The sequence below is a fragment of the Rhinatrema bivittatum genome, chromosome 11 (genome assembly GCF_901001135.1).
Source record: "Rhinatrema bivittatum chromosome 11, aRhiBiv1.1, whole genome shotgun sequence".
NCBI lineage: Eukaryota > Metazoa > Chordata > Amphibia > Gymnophiona > Rhinatrematidae > Rhinatrema > Rhinatrema bivittatum.
The window spans coordinates 22,345,782-22,372,935 of record NC_042625.1 but is presented as its reverse complement, the minus strand read 5'-3'; the positions used below and the strand labels follow the sequence as shown (position 1 = coordinate 22,372,935).

General features: G+C 47.0%; 1 protein-coding gene across 1 annotated transcript in view; it reads right to left on the bottom strand.

Moving 5' to 3' along the window:
* The window catches only part of CAMKK2 (calcium/calmodulin dependent protein kinase kinase 2), a 62,060-nt gene that overhangs the window by 25,422 nt on the left and 9,484 nt on the right, over positions 1–27,154 (bottom strand). The window contains exons 2-6 of the mRNA XM_029570907.1: positions 6,713–7,274; positions 3,476–3,523; positions 2,362–2,415; positions 1,794–1,845; positions 128–261 (exon numbers count right to left, since the gene is read on the bottom strand). Coding sequence (XP_029426767.1) covers positions 128–261; positions 1,794–1,845; positions 2,362–2,415; positions 3,476–3,523; positions 6,713–7,216 — 792 coding nt within the window. The 5' untranslated portion in view covers positions 7,217–7,274. The remainder of the gene's footprint in view (positions 1–127; positions 262–1,793; positions 1,846–2,361; positions 2,416–3,475; positions 3,524–6,712; positions 7,275–27,154) is intronic.

The following is a 27,154-nucleotide window of genomic DNA, read 5'->3' as shown; positions in this document are numbered from 1 at the left end:
CCTGGAACACAGACCTCGCTGTAGCGTTGTCAGAGCACGGAGCCACCTTTCCATACCCGCTTTAAGAGCTCCTGTGCAAACAGGAGCCAGTAACAAAAAAGTTAAAAAATGCTGGACCCGGTCTCACCTCAACCAGCTTCACGACATTGGGGTGATCCAGCTTCTTTAAAATGGCGATTTCTTGGTACACCCGGTCAATGGGTCCTTTGAGCTGTAAACCACCTTCCGCCACTGCTTTGGCACCTCGAGGCGGCGGTCGACCTGTTTAAAAAAAAAAACAAACAAAAAAAAACAGACGACGGCGTAAAAGGTGAACAGCGAATTCAACCATGGGAACAAGCAAAGAGAGGCCAGATCAAAACAAACTTATCCTCAGAACAAAAGGCAGTAGGACCACACGAGTCAAAGCTGCCAGGAGCAGAGAGGAGGGTTATATCATTTTTCTGTTTCTGTTATGCAGCCACTGAAGCTTTTTCTGTTTGTGGCACAGCGCAGCACTACAGAAGATTAACCGGGATGATCCCGGAGAAGAGCGGAGCAGAATATACAAAAACCCCTTCATCTGAAGCAATAGGCTTACAATGACTAAACAAACCAGATGAACTCAACATCTTCCCCCTTGGGAATCTCTTTAGGAACTCACCCGGGTCCATGGCAAGGGCTTTTAAATTGTGGCCCCCGAGGGCCACAAACAGGTCTGGTTTTCAGGGGAACCAGGCTATGCGGATTAGCTGCCTTCTTAGGCCACACACAAATGGGTCCCATGAATATTTGTTGTGGATGTCATGAAAACCAGAGCTGCCTATGGCTCTCGCAGAGAACCCCCGACGTACGGAAAAATCCTCATCGCGTACAGTTCAAAGCTGGAAAGCCAGACAGTCACATCTCCCATCCTATTTCAGGGTTTTACGTGTGCTAAATCGAAACTGAATAACCTAGAATCTTTTGCAGTCGGAGTTAAAAAGAGTCAGCATTTATCGAGCCCTTCCCCCGAGCGAAGTTCATGCCTGTCGTGGCGTGAGCAAGAACTGACCCGTTTTGGGGACATTTCGCCCATGAGCTCTGTGGGTGCCTGAGCACCACCCCCATGGATCGGGACCTGAGAACTCTGTGCTGCAGGGTCACGGGAGAGGGCAGGATGGATGTGCTCCCGTCTCCCTGGGCATTTTAAGTGCCAGCTGGCCAGTCGCTGATGTCCCACAGTCTTTTTTTTCCTGGGAGCGCTGTAATTTGGGTTGAGTTCAGCACCTTCCAATCATTTTCTACAAGTCTGCTCCTATGCCCTAGAGTTCCAACATCCAGCTGAAGTTTTGGGCACTAATCTTCCTGGCAACAGGAGGACGGAAACCCTCGGACCAGGGACACAGGGAAGTGCCTGCAACTCAGGAGCCAAGGCTTCCAAAGGGCACAGATGTTCTATAGATGGCAGAAAGCCAATCCGACACCGATAAAGACTGATGGTTGGTCATGTGATATTTAAACTCAACCGTAATCCTCTCTCTTCATGCCTGAAGTCACAAGTAAACATCCTCCCTCCCACCTCCTTTCCCTCAACAATTCACGTGCTCCAAGTCCATCTGTGTTTACTGGGAGCAGAGCACGACACGGGACAGCAATACCTGGGGCTGGATTAAGTATAGTCAAACATTAGAAATAACAATAAAAAAAAAAAAAAAAAAGCTTTTCATACAGGCAAGCTAAAACATCTATGCATTTGCAAAACAGCTTTGCTGTCGTTGCGTTTACTGTGCCGCTAGCCCCAGCCAGCCTTGCAAGCTCGGGAAGTCACTTACGTGGAAACCCTGCTTGCCTCATCAGCTTCTTCTTGGAAAGCACTTTCATTGCCTGTGAGATGAGACAAACAAGAGTTGCATTATCGGCATCACCACCACCACCACCCTCGTGATGCCAGGGTACTTTCTGCTGACCCATGGCCGGGACAATAAATATTGGCCGGGACATGCAGGATTAGAAGACAGCCACCTTTGTTTCCAGCTGGGTCCCGGAGGCAGGAGGCGATCAGAGCGACTGGCCCTAGCTCACAGAGAGTTAACGGCAGAGACGAGCCTTTAACGCACGTCCTGAGACATGCCCCGTCTCACAGGGCAATGCCGCCCCCCCCCCCAGACCACCCATCATGCGGTGTGTACCTGCATTACTTACAGGACATAAAAACGGAAGCGAGCGTATGCATACTGTGCGACTCTGCAAACCCCCCCCCCAATAACCTCAAACTCCAAATAACTCATTGCAAGCAGCAGAAATATGGGCACAGCAGTTTTTGGAAAGGAACTGCTTTCAACACAAGGGAAAGCTGTGGGCTATCTGCCACCCAGAAGTTTAAACGAAAGACCTGCTCACATAGTAGGTGCTGTCATCTTCGTTGTAGGCCAGCTTCACCACGCCATAGGAGCCCTGCAGAAAGACATTGCTGGGTATAGTACAGGGGATGCACTGCATTCTTAAACAGGCTACGCAATGAGTTACTAGCAAAAAAAATACACTTTGTCCCACAGCTAAATGCAAAGACAGTTCCTTGGCTGTAGCAGGTTACAAGTGAGGGAGTCATCTGGGGCTAAGAGGGCCACTGCAGCCGGGGTCTGGTCTGGCAGGCGGTTTTGAACTGCCCCAGACTGTGTAGAATGTGTCACAATGAACCATGAGAGTGGGGTCCAGACTGCTAGATAGAGAAATGTAGTAGGATGTGCAGTCATGACGACCAATCATAAATATGTAATAAAAAATAAAAAAGGTACAATTCCTTAACGATTGTCCAAGTCAGTGCAGCAGGCTGGGGACCTTGGAGGCCAGCTTTTCAGGCAACAGCCACAACAGTATTCACAGCTATTTTAGATTCCTACAAAGCTTTGGGATTAGGGGTGCTGAGTGTGGGGATCTTTTATTCGCCATCTACCCAAGACGTGGAGGAAGACAACAAGAGGGCCTTGGATGAGGCGTGATATCTTCCAGGTGGCCATGCTCTAAAGAATGCAGCTGGGACACATCCTCCGTGCGGGCAGGCTGGATGGGACGGTCATAAGTAGCACTTATTTTGAATTATTCACTCAAATTTAATAGCTTGCTTTTCCATTTCACATCAAAAGCAGTGCTCTGGAGGCAATAATTGGAGCATACCCCAGGGGTAGTTAACCTGCAGGGTTTGTATGAATAATCCAAGCAAAGCTATGTAGGCACCTGAGCTTCAATTACTGCCCCGGAGTAGGGGGCACTTGTAGAAGTTTGCTCCTGCAAAGCACAGAATTTTGAAAATCCAGACTAGGCCTGTCCCCTCCCCCGACATCGGGAACCCTTCCGAGCCATGCCGGCAAGACTGCGCGCATAGCTGAACAATATTTACCAGCTTGGAGGGTGGGCAGCACTCGACGCACGGCTGTGAATAATGCCCTGCCCTCTGTGCATTAGGTTCGTCTATACCTTCTGCCAGGGCCGCAGTAATACATGGCACAATATTTACCTTTCCAATTTCATCTTTAAGCTTGTATTGGTTAAGCTGCACACAGTCCTAGAAAATACAATAAAAAACTATTTTAAAAGGAACCAGCAGCATGAATAAGTGACCACATATTTTACACAGCTGCTGCAGACAGTATAGATTTACTGACACTGTGGCCAAAGATGCTTCATGATGTTATGATAACAGCACTTGGCAGCTTAAACTAACTAAGCGACATTTGTAAAACGACTTCCTCCTTGGGTGCTCTTAGCTGCCTTCCACAGGACCCCCCTGCAGCCACTAGCGAAACCGGCGGCATTGGCGTGCTATTGGGAGCTGTTCCCTGAGCACGTCACCTCGGTGTGTACCCAAAGCTGGCTCCCCTCTGCATCACAGCACGCCAAGCCCTGGGCAAAGTTAAAGATCCACAGCTATTCAGCCACTGGGAAAAAAAACTGTCCTCTCAAGTGCAGGACACCCCACATAGGTGAAGAAAAGTCAATAAACGTCAACACAGACTTAGCAAAAAAACTGGCTTCCAAAAGATATGATAATAGTGCAAGTGTGTGCTGGAGATTTTCAAAGCCTTCATGCACAAGGTATAACCAGCCACCTAATGCAAGGCTTTAGAAGGTTGTATAATCTTAACAGCTGGACTACACATGAACTATTTAAAATCATTTTTAAGAAAACTTAAAAAAAAAAACAAACCCCCCCCCACACATTCAAATATTCTCAAAATCCATTGACCTGCTAAGAGAAGTGCAGAGAAGCAGATAACCGGCTACAACCGTTGGAGGATCCCTGCAGAGTCTTTCATCGGGACGGGCACCTCCAATTTCCATGGGACGAGAACCCGGGTGAAAGACTCTGCAGGGATTCTCCCAAAAGTTGGGGTTGGCTTTCCCGTGGTGGTCCCCGCAGTCGTGTTAGCGGGCGGCGTACCGCGTGGGTACAGCTGGCCATCTCCCATCACAGGAGGGAGAGAGAGGTTGCAGAGCTCACCATAATGCCCCCCCCCCCCCCTCGCAGGTTCCTGAGAAACCTCCACCTCGGGTTAAAGGGCACCGATCTCCCTTTACATTTTCTACAGAAGACTTCCACAGGAACCAGAAAAAGCAGGTCAAGCAGAGCTCGCCGATGTAAACACTGGGCCAGTAGAATCCATTCCCGGGAGCCGTTTGGAGGTATCTTCGATGCGACTGTAACCAGCCGTCCCCTCCCCTCCAGCACGGTTGCCTTGCACTCATGTAAGCTAAGCCTGAGAGTCGGTCCCAGAGTGGCTGCATCAGTTCCTGGGCTTATAAAACTTTACGTGCTATGCTTTTTGGACGTTGCACACTGTGCAGGGCCTGTCTGTACTTTTTCTGTAATCGTCCTAACATCTCTGATTTTATGTTATTGTAACTCGCTGTGAACTAGTGCTGGAACAGCAAGAAACGGAGCCATCTGACCGTGTAGCCTTCCTCCAGATAGAGACTTGGCTTTGAATGGTACCCACGGGGGACTGGTTTTCTATCTGCTCGGCAGGTTTATATTTATGCTGCTCTGTAAAATTATAATGTATTATTAGTTGATCTAAAAATGCCTTCACTTGCTGGGCGAGTCAGTGCTCCTTCTCTGTCAATATCTACTTTATGTTGTGGACATATCACAGTTTGAAACTATTGACTGAAGTTAGAGGGGGGAGAGGGATTCGTCTGCAATTAACACGTTTAGCATCACCCAGTAGAATGCATTGTGACAGGTGAAAATGGTTTAGCAACAGGAAATCCATTCTATCCATGGGGTCTGGGAACAAACATTCCTTCCTGCTCTGTTGGAGGTTGGCACTGGTAGACGATTTACATCGGATTCCAGCTTCTTCTGTTCAGCCGGGACTGGACAGGCGATGTTAAAGGTCCAACAGCAAAGAAGCGAGACGATGCCTCTTACACAGGGAGGAAGGCGCAGGCACTTCAGGATGCCTCGCGTGATCGGCGGGCCGTTTGCCTTTTCTTCTTCCTGTGCACGCAGTCTGCTCCCCCCGTGAGAGGTGCAAGAGGGGGCGGCACACGGCCATCTGGCACGTATCACAAACAACGCCTCAGTAAAAAACGGATTTCATGCTTTCAGGCGCTCGGCTAAAATTAGTCACTCTCTGAGTTTAGAAATCAAGTTAAACATCAGCGCCACCGAAAGATACGAGACCTTCGTTCTCCTCTCACAGCTAATGCTGTCCCATACCACAGGCCTGGGTGTCAAAGTCTCATCCAACCAGTGAGCCGGGCCTCAGGAGCTTTATAGCAGTGGCATCTCCCCTTAAAGAGAAAGGCTGGGGGCTCTTAACAGCAAACGAGGACAGCTCGATAAACAAGTCCACTATTTTTGGGAATATTCCAAAAATAAGCCGGAACTTCAGAGAAAATCTATTCTCCTCCCTTTCCTTAATTGTAGTCTTAACTGTTCTAGATATTGGGGCAAACAGAGAGAGGCTTAGCAGACAGCTGTGCAAGTAATATAAGGAGTTACACAGGTAAAGAAACCATAACTATGTAAATGGATTTACAGTCTCTTGAAAATAAACCACTTGCCTCTTGACCGGCCCTGCCCTATTGTAAACCAAATTGCATGGCCAGACTTCTACGCCATGAGGATTTGGTGTTAATTTCCAGCTTTGTTCCATGGGTTCTTTTATTTATTTAACAGCTTTTCTATACCGGTATTCGTGTGAACATCATATCAGTTTACATCAGAACTAAAAGTATGAAAATACATAGAATAGGGGGGGGAGAACTGGGACAGGGAGGGACCCGATAACTAGGAGGGGAAGAGGCAGAGAGGAGGAAAGATAGATAACTAATAATGCCATACATGAAGGTAAAAAAACAAAACAAAAAACATTGCAAATTAAAGTAACGAGATTAAACATGAGATAGTAAGATTAAGGGAATCAACATTTTGGGAGAGGAGTCCCTGGAAGCCAGACAGAGACCATGAATTGCCACGCTAGCCACACTCTGGCAGGCCAGATCCCAGATGGTTAAAAAAAATAAATAAATAAAATCCAAACGCTCAACAGAAGTAGTTAAAAAATTCACATTAAAAATTTCTCTTTACAGCCAAATGAGGGCACATTAATGGGGCTCCTTTTACAGTATCAAGGGTTTTCTCCCATTCCATGCCCAGAGACAAAGGCCCACCACCCACAATAAAAGACATTCTGGCAGGAATGCTGGAGTATAGGTTTGTGCTACATTCAGCAAACGTTTGTCCTACCTGCAAATCTGTAATAGAAACCCGGTGAGACTCTACTGTTGGTCTCCGTGGCAGCCGAGGAGAGGAATGCGGGGAAGTAACCGGAGAATAGGGAAGGGAAGGGTAAATGTAACGCCCGTTCATACTCAAGCTATTGCTGGGAGACTGGGTGGGCGGAGACCTCTCCTGAAGGGACAACTTTCTGCTGGATATGCTTAGTTTGGCTCTTGGTTCTTTCACCTCCTTGGAGGGTCCCTCTGGATGGCCTCCAGCCATACCACTTTCAGTAAGTCGACTGAAATCGGGCCCCGTGTCCTGCCTGCAGTGCTGAATCTCCAGCCCTTCCTCTCCATCAGACGCGCTTTGGTCATACTCTGTGACCACAATGAAGGACTCCATGTCCAGCTCAATGTTCAGTGAAGAGAAGCTGCACACGACGTCAGGCTCTTTCGGAGTCTCTTTGCAACGTTCATCTTGACCAAGGGCCCTCTCAGCAGTAGGCCTGTTGGAAACACATGATGACATGGTGCATTGCCCAGGTTCGTCCAAACTCTTAATTTTCTTCCTTCAAGAGATGCACAATCTAGGAAAAACAACAAATCTGGATGACAATGCGGCAACAGGAAAGTCGTTTTGGGCTCTCTGTCTACATCATGCCCTTCCCAGCCTAGGGTCCTACAGGCAAACTAGCCCACGACCTCTAGGACTATTTCGGCCCCTGCCATGTACCGCCTCCAGTTTCATTCTAACATCTGCCACCAAGCCCCTCAGCTCACACTTTTATGCACCCCTTATGCTCTAAGCCAGGGGTCGGGAACCCATGGCTCGCGAGCCAGATATGGCTCTTTTGAGGGCTGCATCTGGCTCGCAGACAAGTGTCGCCATACTTCGTGGTTCCCCGCTGACCCAGCTGCTCCCCGGTCCTCCGCCGCCCGGGCTTAAAATGCTGTCAGCCCGGGCGGAACGCGGCAGGACAGCTGGAGTCAGCGGCACCGGCGTGCTCTCCCCCCTCCCCCCCGCGGCCCGGAAGAGGAAGTGGTGAGCATCGGGTGCCTGCGCGGAAGAAGAGACCACGGTCTCTTCTTCCGCGCAGGCACCCGATGCTCACCACTTCCTCTTCCGGGCCGCGGGGGGGAGGGGGGAGAGAGCACGCCGACTGGAGTCATCCGGGTGCCTGCGCGGGAGTCATCGGGTGTCAGCGGGCCGCGGGAAGAAGAGAGCACGCCGGTGCTCTCTTCTTCCCGCGGCCCGGAAGAGGAAGTGGAGAGCATCGGGTGCCTGCGCGGGAAGACCCGCGCAGGCACGCTAGTGTCCGACGGGAAGAAGACTGCAGCGCGGCTCGGAGGAAAATGAAAATCTTCAACCGCGGCCGATGGGACTCCGCCTTCGCCTCCGCGAGGGCTGAAAATGAAGGAGGTTAGCGTTGGGAGGTGGCTGCTGCTGCCGCGAGTTCCCGGGGGGGGGGGGGGGAGAGAGTGAATGAGCGAGCAAGCATGTGTGTTTGAGATCCTGTGTGTGTGAGTGAGAGATTGCATGTATGTGAATGATTGAGAGCCTGTATATGTGAAAGAGAGTATGTCTGTGATTGAGATCCTGCCTGTGAGAGAGAGAGCATGAATGTAAGTTTACCATTGGGAACCTGTATGTGTAAGTTTGTAATTGAAAACCTGTTTGTTTGAAAGAGTATGTGTGTATGATTGAGATCCTTTGTGTGTGAGAGAGATCATGTGTATGTATGATTAAGAGCCTGTGTGTATAAGTAAGAGAGAGATCATGTGTGTCTGTGTCTGATTGACAGCTGGTTTAGGTGATGGAGCATGTGAGTGAGAGCCTGTGTTTAAATGAGAGAGAGAGACCATGTGTGTCTGTGTGTGATTGAGAGCTGGTTTAGGTGAGGGAGCATGTGAGTATGTGATTGAGAGCCTGTGTTTAAATGAGAGAGAGAGACCATGTGTGTCTGTGTGTGATTGAGAGCTGATTTAGGTGAGGGAGCATGTGAGTATGTGATTGAGAGCCTGTGTGTAAATGAGAGAAAGAGAGGACATGTTTGTAAGCATGTGAATGAGAGTCTGTGTGTGAGAGAAAAAGACAGCATGTATTTATGTGATTGAAAGCCTGTGTGTGTGTAAGCGTGAAAAGATAGACAGCATGTGTGTAAATGTGTAATTAAGAGCCTATATAAGTGAGAGAGAAAAAACATTTGTATATGTGAGTGACTGAGAGCATGTGTGTATAGGTGTGTCATTGAGAGCCAGTGTGAGAGAGAGCGCTGGTATGTGACTGAGAGAGGAGAAAGTTCCAAGCAAACCACCCCACCTCCTGCTAATTCAGAACAATCTCAGGACACCTGGATATCAAACGTTCCCAGGTATGCAGAGCAAAAAAATTTTTGTATCCTTATTATTTTTCATTACTGGATCTTTGTGTCTATTTTGAAATATTTTGTTGGTATCTGGAAATGTTTTATATGAGTTTTAATTATTGGATATTCCACTCATCAGCTGTTTCGAAATATGTTCTTTTTGTTAGTACAGTTTTACTGCTGATGATTTTATATTTCTTGATTTGTTTTATAAGGATGGGTGATGTTTCTTTTTTCCTTTGTTGCACTGCATACAGAGACTCTGGCTTGTTGCGGTTTCCAATTCAGTTTTGTCTGCATGCTTCTTGTTATGCGTTTTGGTCTCTTTATTCTATGTTAGGTGAGGGACAGCACGTGATTCAGGTGAGGTTTTCTGCTGGCGTGTAGTTTCTGTGTAGGACTCTATAGCAGCCTGACTTGGTCCGTTTTCCTAATAGGAGATGTATTGGTGTCTTAAGGCCTGGTGTAATATTTTCAGAGACTTATTGTACTTTAAAAGTGTGTTCTTACATAAAATGCACACATTTACTTGTATTTAGTTTTAAACATATTGTATGGCTCTCATGGAATTACATTTTAAAATATGTGGCGTTTATGGCTCTCTCAGCCAAAAAGGTTCCTGACCCCTGCTCTAAGCCCTTACAAATTGTTGCTTCATTTTTATTTCCTACAGGGACATAAGTTAGCTCAGCTGGAGGTCGGAGCACACAGACACACTGGGCATTGTGAAAGCTGCTCTGCCGTTTGTTATTCTATGCAAATTTCTGTACCAAAGAAAAACTAAGCTTTGTGCAATTGTTCATCGTTCCTTTCCCCCCTCCAGCCCCCCCCCCCCCAAATTAAAGGCCTATGTCTATCAATGAAATGACTTTTTAAAACCAGACACTGCTAAATTATACAGTTTAAGAACAGGTGCATGCTCTCAAATCTGAGTTTTCTTTATACCTGAAATGAAAAGAAAAAAAAACGAATGCACTGGGATTAGATGGTTTCTGTTCAACATAGAAACATGATGGCAGAAAAAAAGATCACCTGACCATCCAGCTTTATAATCCCTACCAGTCCCTGAGTGTTCATCCCTCCAGTGGGAGGCCATTCCACGCATCCACTACATTCTCTGTACAGAAATATTTCCTAAGACACCTGAGTCTTCCCCCTATCTTCTGTACATGGAAACCTGAGGTATTTTAATGTCTCTATCATATCTCCCCTGTCTTGCCTTTCTCCTCTGGGGTTACATGTTTAGATCTTTAAGTTTACCCCCATATGCTTTAGAACGAAGACCACGGACCATTTTAGTAGCCTCCCTCTGGGCCGACTCCATCCTGTTTATATCCTTTAGAAGGTGCAATCTCCAGAACTGTACACAGTATTGCAAATGAGGTCTCACCAGGGACCTATACAGGGGCAATAAATATCACCTCCCTTTCTCTGCAGACCACTCCTCTCCCTATGCAGCCAAGCATCTTTCTGGCTTTTGCCATCACTTAATCCTCCTGTTTGTATCTGATGATTTTAAGGTGACCAATCACCCCCAGATCCTGCTGCTCTTTTGTGCTTAGAATTTAACCCCCTATACTGTACCTCTCCCTTGGGTTACAATACAGGGTTGAAATTCTGTTTAAAGAGAAAAGAAACCCACCTACCCCTGGGTCTGTGACTCCCTTAATGACACACTGCAGCTCTTAACCAGGATATGTCCGGAGGGCAGAAGAAAGTCACAGAGCTCACAGTGAACAGTACGAGCTCACAGCTTTGGCACATGTCACAACGCTGTCTGATGAAATATTTCACATGCACGGAAAGCAGCAGCTGCTTGTGAAACTGGTTTCCACTTAAGCCTAACAATGTTAGCCCCCCTACGCCAAAACCACCACTAACCACAACCTAACTGTAGCCACATCTCATACATGCTAATTTTAGGGCCTTCTCATATATGCAAATATTGTGCTATAATGTTCTTTATAGGCAGAGGTTCCAGCAGTAAAGAGTAAAAAATAAGAAAAACTAAGTTATACATATTTATATACTCCCCATCTACTGATATTAAATCAAAGTGAGGGCAGTGCGTTATGCAAGGTCCTGGACAGCAGTCCGTACAAAGCAATATTCTCTGTTACGGGCAGCTGGCTTCAGAGGAGAACCCTGGGATTTTCACATCTTAAGTCTCTGGGCCAAAACAGATTATTCCCCTTTGATACCAAATCGTACTCCCAGGTGACAAAGACTGCAAAACGTTGATCCAGAGCCTCAAAGTCATTCTTAGAAAATTATATTTGCTCATCAACCCCCTAGCATTTCCGTTACACTGTATTTTTTTAGACATATAAAATTAAAAACGTCAGGCACAGAAGACAGACATCCCTGCTGTCGAGACGCAACGTGCAGCGGAAAGAGGATGGTAGAGCAGATCAAGCTCTTGGGGAAGACGTTTTGGCCTTTTGGCTCAGATCAGTAGCACCACTATCTGTTATAAAAGAGTGGGGGAAGGGAGGGAGTTAATGCCCTGCCACCTGACCCCACTGGGAAAATGCTGATGTAATAACCAGACATTCAAACTCCTGTAAAAAAAAAAAAAAACAAAAAAAAACAAAAAACAAACCACTATTGAATTTGCAGTCCTACAATACCATTTCAACCTTTCCTAACACAATAAAATACAAATTCTTCCATCTGAATAGGTAAAATGTTAATGAAAGGACATGAACTATTCCAGAACAAGCACAGCGACGTAGCAAGAAAGAAAGATCTCGTTCCAGAGCACGCACACATAAGAAAGATCTCGTTCCAGCAGGCACACATAAGATCTCGTTCCAGCGCATGCACACATAAGACAGATCTCGTTCCAGCGCATGCACACATAAGATCTCGTTCCAGCGCACGCACACATAAGAAAGATCTCGTTCCAGAGCACGCACACATAAGGAAGATCTCGTTCCAGCGCATGCACACATAAGGAAGATCTCGTTCCAGCAGGCACACATAAGGAAGATCTCGTTCCAGCACATGCACACATAAGAAAGATCTCGTTCCAGCACATGCACACATAAGAAAGATCTCGTTCCAGCACATGCACACATAAGAAAGATCTCGTTCCAGCGCACGCACACATAAGAAAGATCTCGTTCCAGCGCACGCACACATAAGAAAGATCTCGTTCCAGCAGGCACACATAAGAAAGATCTCGTTCCAGCAGGCACACATAAGGAAGATCTCGTTCCAGCGCACGCACACATAAGAAAGATCTCGTTCCAGCAGGCACACATAAGGAAGATCTCGTTCCAGCAGGCACACATAAGAAAGATCTCGTTCCAGCAGGCACACATAAGAAAGATCTCGTTCCAGCAGGCACACATAAGAAAGATCTCGTTCCAGCAGGCACACATAAGGAAGATCTCGTTTCAGCTCGCACACATAAGGAAGATCTCGTTCCAGCAGGCACACATAAGGAAGATCTCGTTCCAGCAGGCACACATAAGGAAGATCTCGTTCCAGCAGGCACACATAAGAAAGATCTCGTTCCAGCGCACGCACACATAAAGATCTCGTTCCAGCAGGCACACATAAGGGCCGCGACACCCTTGGGCCATTAGTGCTTTCACTCCCCACATAGCTTTCCCTGCCCATCTTAAAAATCCTTAAATTGAAGCAGCAACCAGGGGGCTCGTCAGGAGCTGGGGCCCAAGTTTGATGACTTAAGACTTCCCGGGTCAGCAGAGGCCCAAAGATGAAAATGTGTTTAATGAATGGATTTAATTGATCGATAATTAAGTGTAATAGTATATATTATTTAGAAGTACTGTTTAAGTACATTATTCGGTCAATATATTGAGAATTGTTGGTAATATATCTTTTCCTTACATTGTTAATTCTAAATTGGCTTTATAAACCTGTGATTAATTTAAGAAATTTATGCTTAAATTGATTGTAAATTCAATAAATATCAAATAATAATTAAAAAAAAAAAAATCCTTAAATTAAAGCAGCAACCAGGGGGCTCGTCGGGAGCTGGGGCCCAAGTTGCTGCAGAATCCCCAGGCAGGGGGAGAGAGAGAGTCTCCTCCATCATCAATGCAACGGTGGATACGCAGTGGCCCGGATTCAAGGCCCATGACAGCAGGTTTGGTTTTGGTTTTTTTTTTTAATTTATTTGCATTCTGATTTTTAGATACTTGAAAGCCGATTACATTCAGGTACTGAGAGTATTCCGGAAGGGCCCCCCCCCCCCCCAATACACGGTCCCCGGCCCAGGACGGATCGCTGCAAGCACTGGTTATAGAAATAGGAAGAATATCCCTGGGTAGCAGTGACCGAGGGCTCCTGGTTCCAGAGACCGGCCCTGGTCCCGACTGAGCTGAAAGCCCAAAGGAGCAGGCGGAAACTACTGGGACCACCCCCCCAAAAAAAATCCAGGGATGGTAACTTTCAAACTTTCACCCACGGACGGGAATATTTTATAACTTGGGTGTGTATACGCACGCACACTGTAAGATAGCCTGGCAGCGCGCACACGCACATCCCGCTTCTACTGCCCCAGTCAGGGGATGTTAAAAGGGGCGCGCCCTCGCGCCATTCCCAGTTAACAGCAAGGTCCTCCAAGCTCCCTGGTTTGATAGCCTACAGCACTCCCAGACCCTTTAAACCCCTCAGAAACGGCTCGATCCTTTTATTTTATGACTTACACCTCCTCCAGAGCAGAAGTAAAAGTTACGCAGAGGGGGCCTCGGGCGCGCATCTCTTGGGCAGGCCCCAAAACGCCCCCGTCTTGCCCAGACCACGCCCACTTTTCAAAACTTGAGATCTGGCGCCGCGCGGCATTTACGTGCATATACGGGTGCCTTTTAAAATACGGTCGGCAGGCAGGAACCAGACTTCACACGCATCCTAATTTCGGTGCGCACCGGGCATTTAAAAGTTTACCTTTAAGATTGCAGAAATAAAGTTTTTGTATTTTAAAAATAAAAGTTTCTTATAATCAAGAAGCAGTTATAAAATACCAAAACAAAAGGTTGTCCAGGCTCTCGTGTCCGTCCGTCCGTCCGTCCCCCCCCCCCCGGTTGGCAGCTCCAGCACGGCGTTCCCCCTCACGTGCCTTTTGCACCCTCACTCCTTTACAGCATCACATTCTCTCTTCCTCCATAAGTTTCATTCTTTTAGGTCTTTTCCCAGTCATGCACCTTGCTGCTGCTGCTACTAACCCTCCATTTCCCTCTTCTCTAGCACCCGCTGTTGCTTCCGACCCCATGCACCCCCTCCCCCCCCACCATCTGAGTTTAAGGGTTGTGAGACTATGTCGGAGTCACTCCCATGAGACTGCCGATGACTTTATACACGACAGTTAGCGCACTAACAGCCAACAGTGAGCACGAATGAACATTTTCACTGCCAACACCCGAGGTTGGCTTTAAAAGGAATCTGAAAGTTTTGCTCCCGCTTTAAGTTGTGAGGAATTATGCCAGCTCATGAAACTGCTCTCTCACGCCCACCCCCATTAGCTGGGAACTAGTCCCAAAAAAAAAAAAAAATTAAAAAAAAAAAAATGTTTTTTTTACTCCAAACTGTGCCCTTTAAGAAACCCTAACCATAAAAGGAAGCTTCTGGGTTTTACTTCGACAGAGAGCAGAGGTGAAGGCTCGAGAGGCTAAGATGAGATTCCTCAGTCCAGTAGTAACGCACAGCCCAAGGAAGGGAAAGAACATGCTGTACAGGGAGCACAAGACGTATGTGTGTGCACATCAAGCCTTTGAAGCGAGGCACATTTCAAGTTATTTCTCACCATTGAAACATGACTTCACACCTACTATTATAGGGTTTTGTTTTTTTGAAACAGAGTTACCGACACTTACAACTGCATCATTCAAAGCAATCCTGCCACATGACTGCAGATCACCCAAAGGAGCATGCAATGCCCCAGGAGTCTCTGCATCCAGCATCGTAGGATGGTATTTTTTTTACTAGATACATTTTAACAGGGCAGAGGTTTGCATGCAAGCAGCTCTCCATACGTCAAGATCACACACGGGAACCGGCATCTTCCCCAACACAGGAGATGCGGATCAGGACATCGCATTCACAAAGAGCAGTCAAGGGTCTCAGAAAAGCTTTCCTACGTCCAAACATGTAGCAGAAACAAGTTAACTAATGTTGCTGCTTATCCTGCCTTCCGCAGCTGAGAGATCGTATAAATATACACCCCTCCAGCACAGGATATCATCCCTGGAACCAAACTCCAATAAAGAGAGAACACACAAAAAAAACCAAACCTCTCTCCACTGCCAAACTGGGCTCCCGAGATGCCACAGCGCCAACTGTTCCAGTTGCATTTAAAAAAAAAACTTCTATTCCTCCCCAAGGACCATTCTTTCCTCCAGGTAGCTCCTGCTGCAGGGCAAGGGCTGCTTAGCAGCTGAGAGATGGATCTCGTGCCCCACTGCCAGGGCAGACACGACCATAAGGCGGGACTAGACGGTCGCCTAGGGCAGCGTCAGTGGGCGTGGCACCATCAGGGCACGCAAAGGCGCCATTTTCAAAATGTGAATAAGGCAAGAACGACAGGAGCAGTCACGGAGAGAGAGAGAGAGAGCTGTAAGAGGGTGACCATAACTCTATATATCTGTCACTGTCAGAGGGCACATTCAATTCAGGGTGAATTCTGGGAGGGGGGGGGAGGGGGGCGGTGTACATTGGTCTGCCTAGGGCACTACAGACCCTTGCACCGGTCCTGCCCACCACCTCCCCACATGGCACATCTGGACTCCGTTGGTCAGAGCAGAGAAGCGGTCCTGAGCCCACGCTCCTATCCACAGCATTTAGAACATAGGGGCTTGAGGTGCACAAGGCAGGCAGGCAGTGGCTGGCCCACCTCCTCTCTACCCTCGTTTTAAGCTCTCGTCTCTCATTGTTTGCTGGGCACCCAAAGAGCATAAGCTCTCAGGCTTGAGAACCCTAAGACGGACCAGCTTTCAAATGAAGCTGCAGGCACTGTATGTGTCTTTCAAATATCTTTTTAAAATGTCTTTTTTTGTGCATGCACTCTACGTCAGGTCCCAGACGTACCACGGTTCCATGCAGATCCACGCACGCTAGGCTGTGCACCCACGTCAGCCCTTGGCTCTGCACAGAACTGTAACCCCCGCTGTAGCAAGGACATGTTTTTTAATGCCTGGTGGAGATGCAAGAACGTTTCAGGGCTGGAGGAGGAGAGTGAGAGACCTACGCACTGGGAATCCTCGTCCAGTTCTACCTTGTGTAGATTGAGAGAAAAGAGAACTGTTTCCTGGCCGAGAGGGAGAGGCGGAACCCCGCCCCAGTGACGTCATCGGTGAGTGCCCCGGGACAGCTACAAAAACAAGGGCACAGCGGCGCACCCCTGGGGGACAAAAATATGGGAAGGAAAAGAAAATCAAAACACATACGCCTCCTCTCCTACTACTCCCATGACGAAAAGAATTGGCCCAATGGACTCCCATGTGGTGTTTGCTGGTGAGTCCAATGATGGGGGGAAAAATGAGGGGAATGCCTTTTTAGGAACCACTCAAACCCCCAGGGCTATACAATCATCCCCAATTCCCGCACGAGAAGCAACAAATGCAGTTGATGAAGTTATAGTCCAAACCGGAGGAGTGATACAAACCCTAAGTGGTGATGGAGCACCACCGGAACAGACTATACATTCAGAAGTGATAATTTTGGGTAGAGAGGCAACTGATGTTTGTGTTAAGGTTAAATGCCCATCTATCATTGCTGGATTAAGTAATGATAGAGAGGAAAGCATTGTTGAACCAGAAAAGGTAACATTGTTAGATGTGTGGAAATTGTCTGCTAAGATAAACCCTGACATTTTCTTGTCTATGTCAAATGTACAGACCTTTTCAGTGGAAACAAGGGAAAAATTTGTAGAATTGGATAAAAGAAAGGAGAGATTAGAACAGGAAGTTGCAAAATTGAACCATGTAGTAAATAATTCACAGACTGTAAATGTTGCTTCTATTAAAGATAATATGCTATTGCATAGCAGATTAGAAAGCCTAGAGAATGCAATAAGATCTGGTAATCTTAGATTACTAAATTTTCCTATTTCCAGACTACTTTCGGCTGAGGAGTTATATAGAAAGTATGTGACTGAGGTATTACAGTTTGAAGTAGAGAAAATTCCTGCACTCTCTAGGCTATATTATTTACCTAAAAGAAGGATAGAGCAGAAACAGGAGGGAGAAGTTGACAATTTAGAAAGCCCAGGGGTTTCTACCTTTTTGGAAGACTCCCTGGACTTGATAAATTCGAGAGCAACTTTGCAAGTTTCTTTTTCTTTGAAACGAGATAAAGACTTGTTTTTTCTTAAATATTTCCAAAATAAAGAACAAAATTTCTGTGGACAGAAAATTCAAGTCTTCCCGGACGTTTCCCGTGCCACACAAGCACGGAGGAAACTTTTCCTATCCATGAAACAATCTGTGCTGAATATTGGAGCTAGCTTTTTCCTAAAATTTCCAGGTAAATGCCAGATTTTGTTTCAAAATAATAAGTTTATATTTCTTGACCCATCCCACCTGCAACGATTTATCATAGATAAAACCCCGGCCTTATGAAAGGGTAAAGAGGGGATATAGGATTGTTTAAAGAAATGTCAAAGCTGTAGAGTTAGTAACTCTCTCCTCCTCCAAAAATGTGGGCTGGAATATTGTTATTTTCTTGTTAAAAGTGTGATGTAAATATTATGTAATACTTGATTATATCATTTCATTGTAAATATTATTTGAAAAATATATTAAAAAAAAAAAAAAAGAACGTTTCAGGGCTGAACCTGGGGTTCATGATGCAGAGGCCCCAGTACCCTGAATCTCTGCACATACAAAACAAAATGTTTTGTGCACACTAACTGCAACTTATGTGAAGAAACACAGTTTGTGCTCCTAAATCATGTTTGCTAAGTATAAACCATGGTTTATGCATATTAAACATTAAGTGTATAATATTTATTATTTTGCATGTGTTTTAAGGGTGGTTTTTTTTTTTTACACCTCCAGTTTTATTTGCGTACCGTTAGCTTGTTACATCGGGAGTTAACTTTTTAGTCTACAAGTAATCGAGTATGGGTTGTTTGTTTGTTTTTTTTTAATTTTAATAATGAGTTATTGAATAATAAACAGAAATTCCAATATCAAATCTCAATAATACAAATCCTTCACAGATTAACACTGAAGAAAAAGGAGTATATGAAACAGGCAGTACACGTGCTGGACGAAGCAATTCCAGGAAGTCCCCACACCAGCTCACAGATGCAGGAAATACAATAAGAAAATTCAAATGTTCAATAGGAGCCATTTTCCTCAGACTGGGCTGGTTCGCACCATCTGGTCCAAAACCATCCCCAAATAGCCTCATATTGCTTAAGGGAGCCTTTAAGAGAGGGTATTCCAGTTATTCCAAAAGCTGGAGACTTCCAATGGTCCAGAAGGGATGTTCCTGACCAATCAGAGCCTTCAGCTTCCCAGCAAGGCCAGACGCTCGCGTCCAGCAAGTCACCTCGAAAGACCTGAACCCAAAATACTTGACCACATGTGAAGAAAGGAGACCCTCGTACCACATCCCCTCCAGCAGAAAGCAGAGGAGGAAGGGTGCATTTTGTTCAAAAGCACGGGACCCTGTACACATGGAGCTGCAATGGGTCCCCTCCCATAACACCGCAACAATAACTCCTAGCGCCATGGGGGCATTAGGGATCAGATCTTCCTATCCGACACGAGCAGGTCCACTAGACCCCCCATATATGCCTGAAATAACTAGACCTTCCCCGCTGGTCTGCAGAATCAACATGGGATGACATTTTTGCTCAATTCTTGACAGCAGCAAGCAGACGGTAGTGGCTGTACCCTGGATTCAGAAAAAAACTGTACTACAAAAACTCCATTGTCAAATGACCTTGCCTTTTTAAGCAAACTTTTTTTTTAGTATATTTATCAGGCACTCTTACAAAAATACCATACACATGAAGGGAACGAGGCAGTCATACACAGCAATACCCACAGCTAATGGAAAGGCAAGTGGAATAATACTGTTATTAGGTGCCATTTATTAGGAGCATTTTTGCTCTTCTCAGCTTTTGGTACAAACTGCTTACATTTAGTACTATAAATTCTATTTAAAATGTGCTAATAAAACAGAGTTCATTATGCTGAAGAGCATACGTGCAATTCTTTTACTAGCATCATTTAGGAAGCACAGTGAGCAGAGCAAGATACATGTTCACTATTTACTGGAATAAAAAGCCAGGATGACACACACTTTAAGTTATGGCCATATACCCTGGAAAGGCAGGCTAGGGAAGATATGATAAGAGACATTCAAATAGGTCAGATTTCCATGCACAGCTTCTCAATGGCAAGGAGGCGCTAGAATGAGGAATCATGGGGGTAGACTCAGGAGTAATCTTAGGAAATATTTCTTTCCACAGAGAAGGTGGTGGATGCGGGGGAACGGCCTCCCAGTGGAGGTGGGGGGAGACAAGCAGTACCTGAATTCAAGACAGCATGAGATGGGAAGCAAGGAGAATTATAATGCTAAATTAACTGGAAGGATGGGTCATGCAGTCTTTCCTGCCATCATGTTTCTATGTGTCCAAAGAAAATACTCCTGACAGAAGTCAGCGGCTGTTTTCATGCAACTCACACTTGATGTGCACTGGTGTGATATTTGCCCAGGGTTGAGCTAAGGCATAAACCAAATATAAAAATCTTGATGGAAGAAGGGTATTAATGTTACAGTTATAACAATTATCTAAACATTTTTCCTGTAGTACTGCTATTTAAAATCAAAGTTATAGAAGAACAGGACTGGGGGATGGAAGAACGTCATACGTGCACGCCGACAGCACTCTGCTTAACCCTCCCCTCCCCCGATCACCCGAAGCAGCAATGTGATCCATTCGTGCCAGCGGAATCTGGCGACACTGAATTTCCCGATGCAGAGAGAAGCACCAAGCATGTTCCCCATATACAGGGGCGCCAGCCACTTTATAAAACACGCGTAGACGTGCGCATCTTGTAAGACTGCCTCGCCGCGCGCACAATTTTAAGTGAACGCACGTCCAAGCATGCGGTTCACCCAGATAAGGAATAGGACATCCAAACTCCCCTTTTTCTCTTAAAACCCTGCTGATGTGTAGGATTTTGTTTTGGTTTTTTTTTTTTTTTTACACATCTGACACGCCATCCTTAGCGGAAGTAGAGTTACGCGGCTGGGGACCCCGGCGCGTGCAAACCTCAAGGTGAAATCCAGGAATGCCCAGGTCCTGCCTCACTTTTCATCTGTGCGCACGGCGGGAGATACGCGCGGCTTTCAAAATCCGCTCGGCGCGCACCAGTCCAGCTTGTGCGCATATCCCCTGGTGTTGGCACACGCCGGGCTTTTCCATGCCCATTTAGTACATTTAGGCACAGGAATAAACCCTTTTATGTGGCAATCAATAGCCCAAGAGAGCTGAATTTTATATCCCTGTAAACTACGTGCCATCCTTATATACAAATGCCTAGAAATACCACCCATAAAAAGACAGAATGGGTAGAGAAGCTGTCAAGGCTGGTGCAAGCCTATTTGGTGCCCTAGGTGAAGCTTTGGTTATTCAAAACACCCCCCCCTCAGCTTGGCTCCTGGCAGCAGCTCCAGCCCGGCACTCCCTCCTTCTCCTCGGCACTGGCTCTAGGCTTGCACAGGCCTTTCTTTGGCAGCGTTGCCTCCGGTACAGCACCTCGCCCTGGCAGGAATTTGCCGCCCCCAAAATCTTGGCCACTCTAGGCAACCTCCTAGATGGCCTAACGGAAGCACCAGCCCCGGACACAAAAGTATACGAGTGAATTCCAACTCCTCATCCTCGGAACTGGAACTAAACTGGAGGGATGCAGGCCTTCCCTTTCCACCGCAAGTGCCCTAACTAAGGAGCTTCCTTTCTAGCCAAGGGTTTTACTGTATTTTAGTTTTATTCAGAATAGATGGGTCGCAGAATTCAGGAAACCTCTGGGAACGGAGAGGCCGCCCACTGTGGCATGAAAAGGGTTCAGACTGAGAACCTATTCAATAATGGGTGTGGGGGGGGTTGGGTTGTCCCATTGGGGTCGTGATGAATTACGGCCAAAGCAGGAAGATCAAATCTTTTAATTTAGCAAATCATTTCATGGTCCTGCGCAGGACAGACTCAATTTTGAGCCAGGCAGGGTGCAAAAAAAAAAAAAAAAATCTGAGACAGCAAACTATAACCGTCTTTAGAAAGGCACCATACTGTAATTGGTTTTCCATGTATAAACATATCAAGTCTCATTAATCTAAACGGCCTACTAAACTAGAGAGCTGCAGACATGGCTGCAAGTTATAATTACCCCATCTCGCGAGTTTGTAAAGGCTGCTCATTAGTTTTTTACAGCCGTGGTCCATGCCGGGACTGCTTGCCGCTACAATGGACTGTTGCAATTAACGTCACAGCGGCTAAATGTAGGTCCGTGAAAGCAGTTTTAAGGCCAGCGGGTCAATCTTTAAGTGAAGAACAGCATTTTATTTTTTTTTTTAAGTCTACTTTTATTGCTCATTTAATGAGCCCTGTAATATCTGTAGCACAGCCAGTGCAAGAAAGGCAGGAGAATGCTTTGTGTACCATGACCCAAAAAGACTCTCGCGCTCGCCAGGGCTCTCCCTGCAGAGAACCTGAATTCAAGCAAGGAGTCCTTGCCCGTGGAATGGAGCCTGAAAGTCTCGCCAGGGACCAGCAAATTCTGGGGGAGAGCTCTGGGGTGCAGGGGGCAGTTCTATAATGAGGCAGGGCGAGGCGGCCGCTTCAGGCAGCAAGGTTTTGAGGGGCAAAAGTGTCCCCTGAAACCTTCCTGCCACAGCCGCCTCACCCTTCCTGCAGGCAAACAACTCTGTGGGCAGGAAAACCGGCAGAGCTAGTGGGGTTCCCACTCCCCGCCAGCAAAAGAAAGGTCCCACGGTAGCATGGAACTGCGACATGCTGGCGGGGTTCCCATCCCACGATCCAGCAGCCGAAGAAGAGTCACTGCGTTGCCGCCAGCGGTTCCCCCACAGCCCGCAGCAGAAGAGGCCTCGCTGTGCAGCCAAAGAAAAGGTCCAAAGTGTGTGCGTGCGAGAGACTTGCTCTGTGAGGGTGTTTATGAGAGAGTGCCTGCGCACATGCTGCGTATGAGAGATTAAAGAGTCTGTGCACTCTCCTCCAATCTACCACACTCTCAGGAGGACGGGAAATCTAAAGTTCCCAGCTATGAAAACTGGGAGTTTTTTTTATCCTTGTTAGTTTTAAATTATTGGATGTGATGTATCTGCTGTTTTGAAATATTTTATTAATTAGTGTTTGATAATATTTTAAACATTTTTATATGTGTTTTTAATTGGCTGGATTTATCAGCAGATTTGATGTTCTTTTAATGATGTATATTTCTTGATTGTGTTTGCATTGCTTACAGAGTTTGGCTTTTGTGATTTCCAGTTCATTTTGTCTGCACATTTCAATTTATATTTTACTAGCCGTTAAGCCCGTAACAACGGGCTCGGTCCGTTTCCTTCCCACTCCCTCCTCCTTCACTCTCTCCCCCCTCCCTCTCACTTCCCCCTCCCTCTCTCTCACCTTCCCCCTCCCTCTCCCCTTCCCTCCCTCCCACCCTCTCCCCTTCCCTCCCCCACCCCCTCTCTCACCTCCCTCCCCCTCACCTTCCCCTCCCTCTCTCGATCCCCTCCCCTTTACGATCGTCCACAACCAGCAGATCTCGGGGGGGGGGGGGGGGGGGGGGGTGTCCCGCACGCGGTGCCGCCGCCACTTCTCCTCCCGCTCTTGCCGGCAGATCTCGGGGGGGCGGTGTTACTCCCGCGCGCGGCACCGCCACTTCTCCTCCCGCTCTTGCCGGCAGATCTCGGGGGGGGGGCGGTGTTACTCCCGCGCGCGGCACCGCCACTTCTCCTCCCACTCCTGCCGGCAGATCTCGGGGGGGGGTGTCACTCGCGCGCGCGGCGCCGCTGCTTCTCCTCCCGCTCCTGGTTCGCGGCCGCCGCCGCTCCTGCGGCCCCACCGCCATTTTTTTTTCCGGGCACGCACGGCTCTGACCAACGTGCTGTCCCGCACATGCGCGGTAGAGCTGCTCTCTACTGCGCATTTGCGGGCCGGTCAGAGCCCATTTATAAGGTAGATGATCTCTTTATTCTGTATTTGGTGAGAGTCTATGTGTGTTCTGCTTGTGAGACTGAGGCTTTAGGTATTCTGCTAGCATGTAGTTTCTTTGTAGGGATTTACAACAACCTGGCTTTAATCTTTTTTCTGTATTGGTGTTTAGGGCCTGATGTAATATTTGCAGTACGGCTTTTTCATAGGTTGAGTGTTGACAATTATGATATGGAAGGCTTACTGTATTGGAATTGTAGTTCAGTTTATTCCTGGCTTTCTGTGGGCCAAGTCCACACCCAGTGCACTTTACCATAGGTCTGACACCCTATGGGATCCAGTAAACCACCCTGATTACTATGAGAAAGGTAGTTTATTAAGTCTATTAAACTATTATTATTGAAAGTCTGTTTCTTTTTGCAGTGTGTGCCTATATATGTTGCTGTAAGTGATATTTTTACTTCAGAAGATTGTACTTTGAATATCTATTTTCCATATGCAAGCTGCCTTTTTAGGTTGGGGGAGTTAATAAATTTAAAAATGGAAAAGAAAGCATAAGTTTTAAATTATGTGGGGAGGGGAGGAAGGGGGAATGAAAGGCTGTAAGGTTTGTCCAGGGCATCTAATACCCTTGTATCAGCCCTAAGAGAGAGTGCGTCACACACACACACTCCCACCATTCACCAACCTCTCGCACCCCCAGGGGGCAGATGCTGGAGAAAGGTGGGAGGCAGGCAATAGGGAATGGAGGATTCCTATTTCTAGACCCAGCGGGTGGGGCGGATGCCGAAGATGGAGAACAAAAAAAAACAACAGGCCCAGAAACTGAGTGGTCAGAGCAGTGAGCTGCAAACCAGGGAAGCCAGGGTTCAGATCCTACTGCCATTCCTTGCGCAAGTCCCTTCCCCTGGCCCTTGGTGATTTCACCTGCACCGGGCCATGGGGGGCGCCATTTCATCCTTCGCCTCAGGCAGCAGATTGCCTTGAGCCGCCCCTGCGGGGATGTAGCTTGCATTTCTGCAGTGGTGCACAGACAAGTTTGTGATCAGGACTGCAAAGCAGTGGGCGCCGGCGATCTCTCAGCTGCGGATCACTTTGTATCAGAGGACAGTCAGAAAAACTAAATGCAGCTTGCAGCTCCACATTTTACTGCAGCACTGCCAGTTGTGTGTGTCCATGAACCTCTCTCTCTCAATCAACCCCTGGAGTTGTGAACCGCAAGCAGGGGCAACAAGGCAGCCAGGTTTTGGAGTGACAAAAGGTGCCCTCCAAAATGCGCCTCCAGCCCCCACCTCACCAGACACATTTATTTAAAAACATTTCTGTACCATCGTTAAGTTAAATAACCATCACAACGGTTTACAGAAGGGCACGATAGAGAGAAATATGGGTGGTGTAGATTACAAATATCATGTGCCGTCATAGTACAGTAACAATGTAAAATAATAAACATTCAGGGGCTAATGCAACATCGGGCGCAGGCTCAACGCGCTGCTAAACATGCGGTTGGATTCGCTAGACAAATGCTTAATATTGGGATTAGCGCATCCAAAACGCGCGTCCATGCTGGCGCATACCTCATAGCGCTCATCACATGCAAGTGCCATGTTGAGGACGTGCACATTTTAACCCTTAAAAATTAGCGCCAGCCCAGAGTTGGTGTTAAGCTTTGAGCACCCCAAGCCATGCTCAGAAAAGCAAGAGATAGGTTTTCTGTGGTTCCTCCTACTCAATATCGTTGCGATACTAAGCAGGAGGTCCAGAGATAGAGAGCTGCAATGTGGGGGGGGGAAAAAAAAAAAAAAAATCTTACAGCGGTCAGGTTAGGGAAAGGGAAGCTGAATTAAAGAGCCTCAGTCTGCCTAACCCCTGGCTGTGCACAGGCTATGAAAATGGACGCTGGGAAAATTGAGTGCATGTTCCTCATTTGCGCACAGCCACTTCTCCTGGACACTCGATGCCATGGACGCGCAGTTTATCCAGCGAGTGTCCTTTTTAGTGCGCCAGCTCATTTGAGTATTACATCAAGCGTCCAAGAGAGTGCACGCATGATATTGCATCGGCCCCTTAGTGACGTGTCGGCAGGGTTGTTTCCCCCCAAAGCGTGTGTGTGTGTGTGTGTAAGGAAGCACATGTACAAAAGCATGTATGTGTGTATAAGAGGAGAAAGTTCACCCTCCCTGCACCCCCTCAATGATCCATGGAAATCTCAGGGTGACTGGAAATCAAATGTTCCCAAGTATGGGAAGCTGGGATTTTTTTTATCTTTAATAGTTTTAATTATTGTGTTTATTTGATGTCTGCTGTTTTGAAATATTATCGATGTTTGGGAAGTTTTATAATTAAGAGTTTTTAATTATTGGCTGTTATTCTATTCATTGCTGTTTTGAAATAATTCTTTTTCTTATGTTTTTACTATTATGACTGATGGTTCATATTCTTTGATTTTATTGTTTTGAGGAATGGCATTTCTGTTTTTCCCTTGTTGCTCTGCATACAGTCTGGCTTGTTGCTGTTTCCAGCTCATTTCTGTTTATACTTTTATTGTCTCTATTCTGTATTCGGAGGGGGTCTCTCTGTGCTCTGCACGTGTGACTGAGTTGAGGGATTCTGCTGGCATGTAGCTTCTGTGCAGGGATCCATAGAAGCTCGGCTTGTTCTGTTTTCCTAATAGGAGGTGTATTGGTGTTTAGGGTCTGGTGTAATATTTGCAGTGTTGCCTTTTCATAGTTAGGGTTTTTACTGTTTGAGGGCTGGCAATTAGTGCTCTTTTAGCATGAGAGGTTTACAAATATTCTAATTGTAATTCTGTTTTCTCCGGGCAAAGCCCACCTCCAACATGCATTACTGAGGGCTAATACCATATGCATTGCAAGTGTGTTTTTTGCAGGATTGTGGTATTTTGTAATAGTTTTACCTCATGCTCTCAGTGTCCTTTGTCCAGTAAAATTGATATAAATGCAGAATGTCTATTTGTGTGTGATGAGGGCAGTAGGGCACAGGGACAAGGCTGCAAAGTTTGTCTAGGGTGCCCAGTGCCCTTGTACCAGCCTGGAGAGAGTGTGCCACACACAAAGACCCCCACCATTCACCCATCTCCCACTTCTCCAGGGGAGGCAGGTCTTAGGATTTCTGGCAGGGTCACCAGCTTCCTAGAAAGCTCACCAATGGCACTCTATCTGCCCCTCTGGCAACTCTCACCCCTGCTTTCCCCTTTCCGCAGCATGTGAATTCTCCAAAAGGGCAGACTCCAAGGAGACCCCCCCTTGCAGCTTCCTGATGATTTGACCTGTAGCAGACACTGAGGGGAAGAGGAAGGGATGCCATCTCATCCCTCGCCTCTGGCAGTAGATTGCCACCCCCGACCATAAGGGCAGTGCCAAGGCCTGTACTACATGTGAGGGCAACCTGCAGCCAGGCCCATGTATTGCCCCCCTCAGTGGCAGAACCAAATCACATGAATGCAGCACATGTCCATTTTATTTCAGCCGCCCTTGGAATAGGGTTGGGATCTGCCACTCTGGGGTTTGCCTGACGTTGAAATTCGTGGCCACTTTCCATGGGTTGATGGGCCTGAGATGTCCACGCGGGATCCAAAGTCTAAGCAATGGGCTTTGCTTTCTTTTTGATAAAATCATCTGCAAGAGAGGGGTAGTGAATTCTTGCCTCAGAAGGGGGCTTCCTCTTTGGCACGACACAGCAGCATCCATAGATGGCTCACACCAGAAATAAAGGAATATCCCCCGCCCTGCAGACTAGTGGCACAGCTTTCTAGTAAGCCCCAGCAGTAAGGAGCTGCAATGGCGCCGCTCTGTAAACACTGCGTGGTCTCTTGCCAGCGGAGCCTTCCCTGCTGCATCCTCCCGAGACCTCAGGCATCAGGAAACAAAGCCACAGCCCTATGTCCTTAAGTAACTCAGCAGCTTGCCTTCGGAGTCTGTTTTGA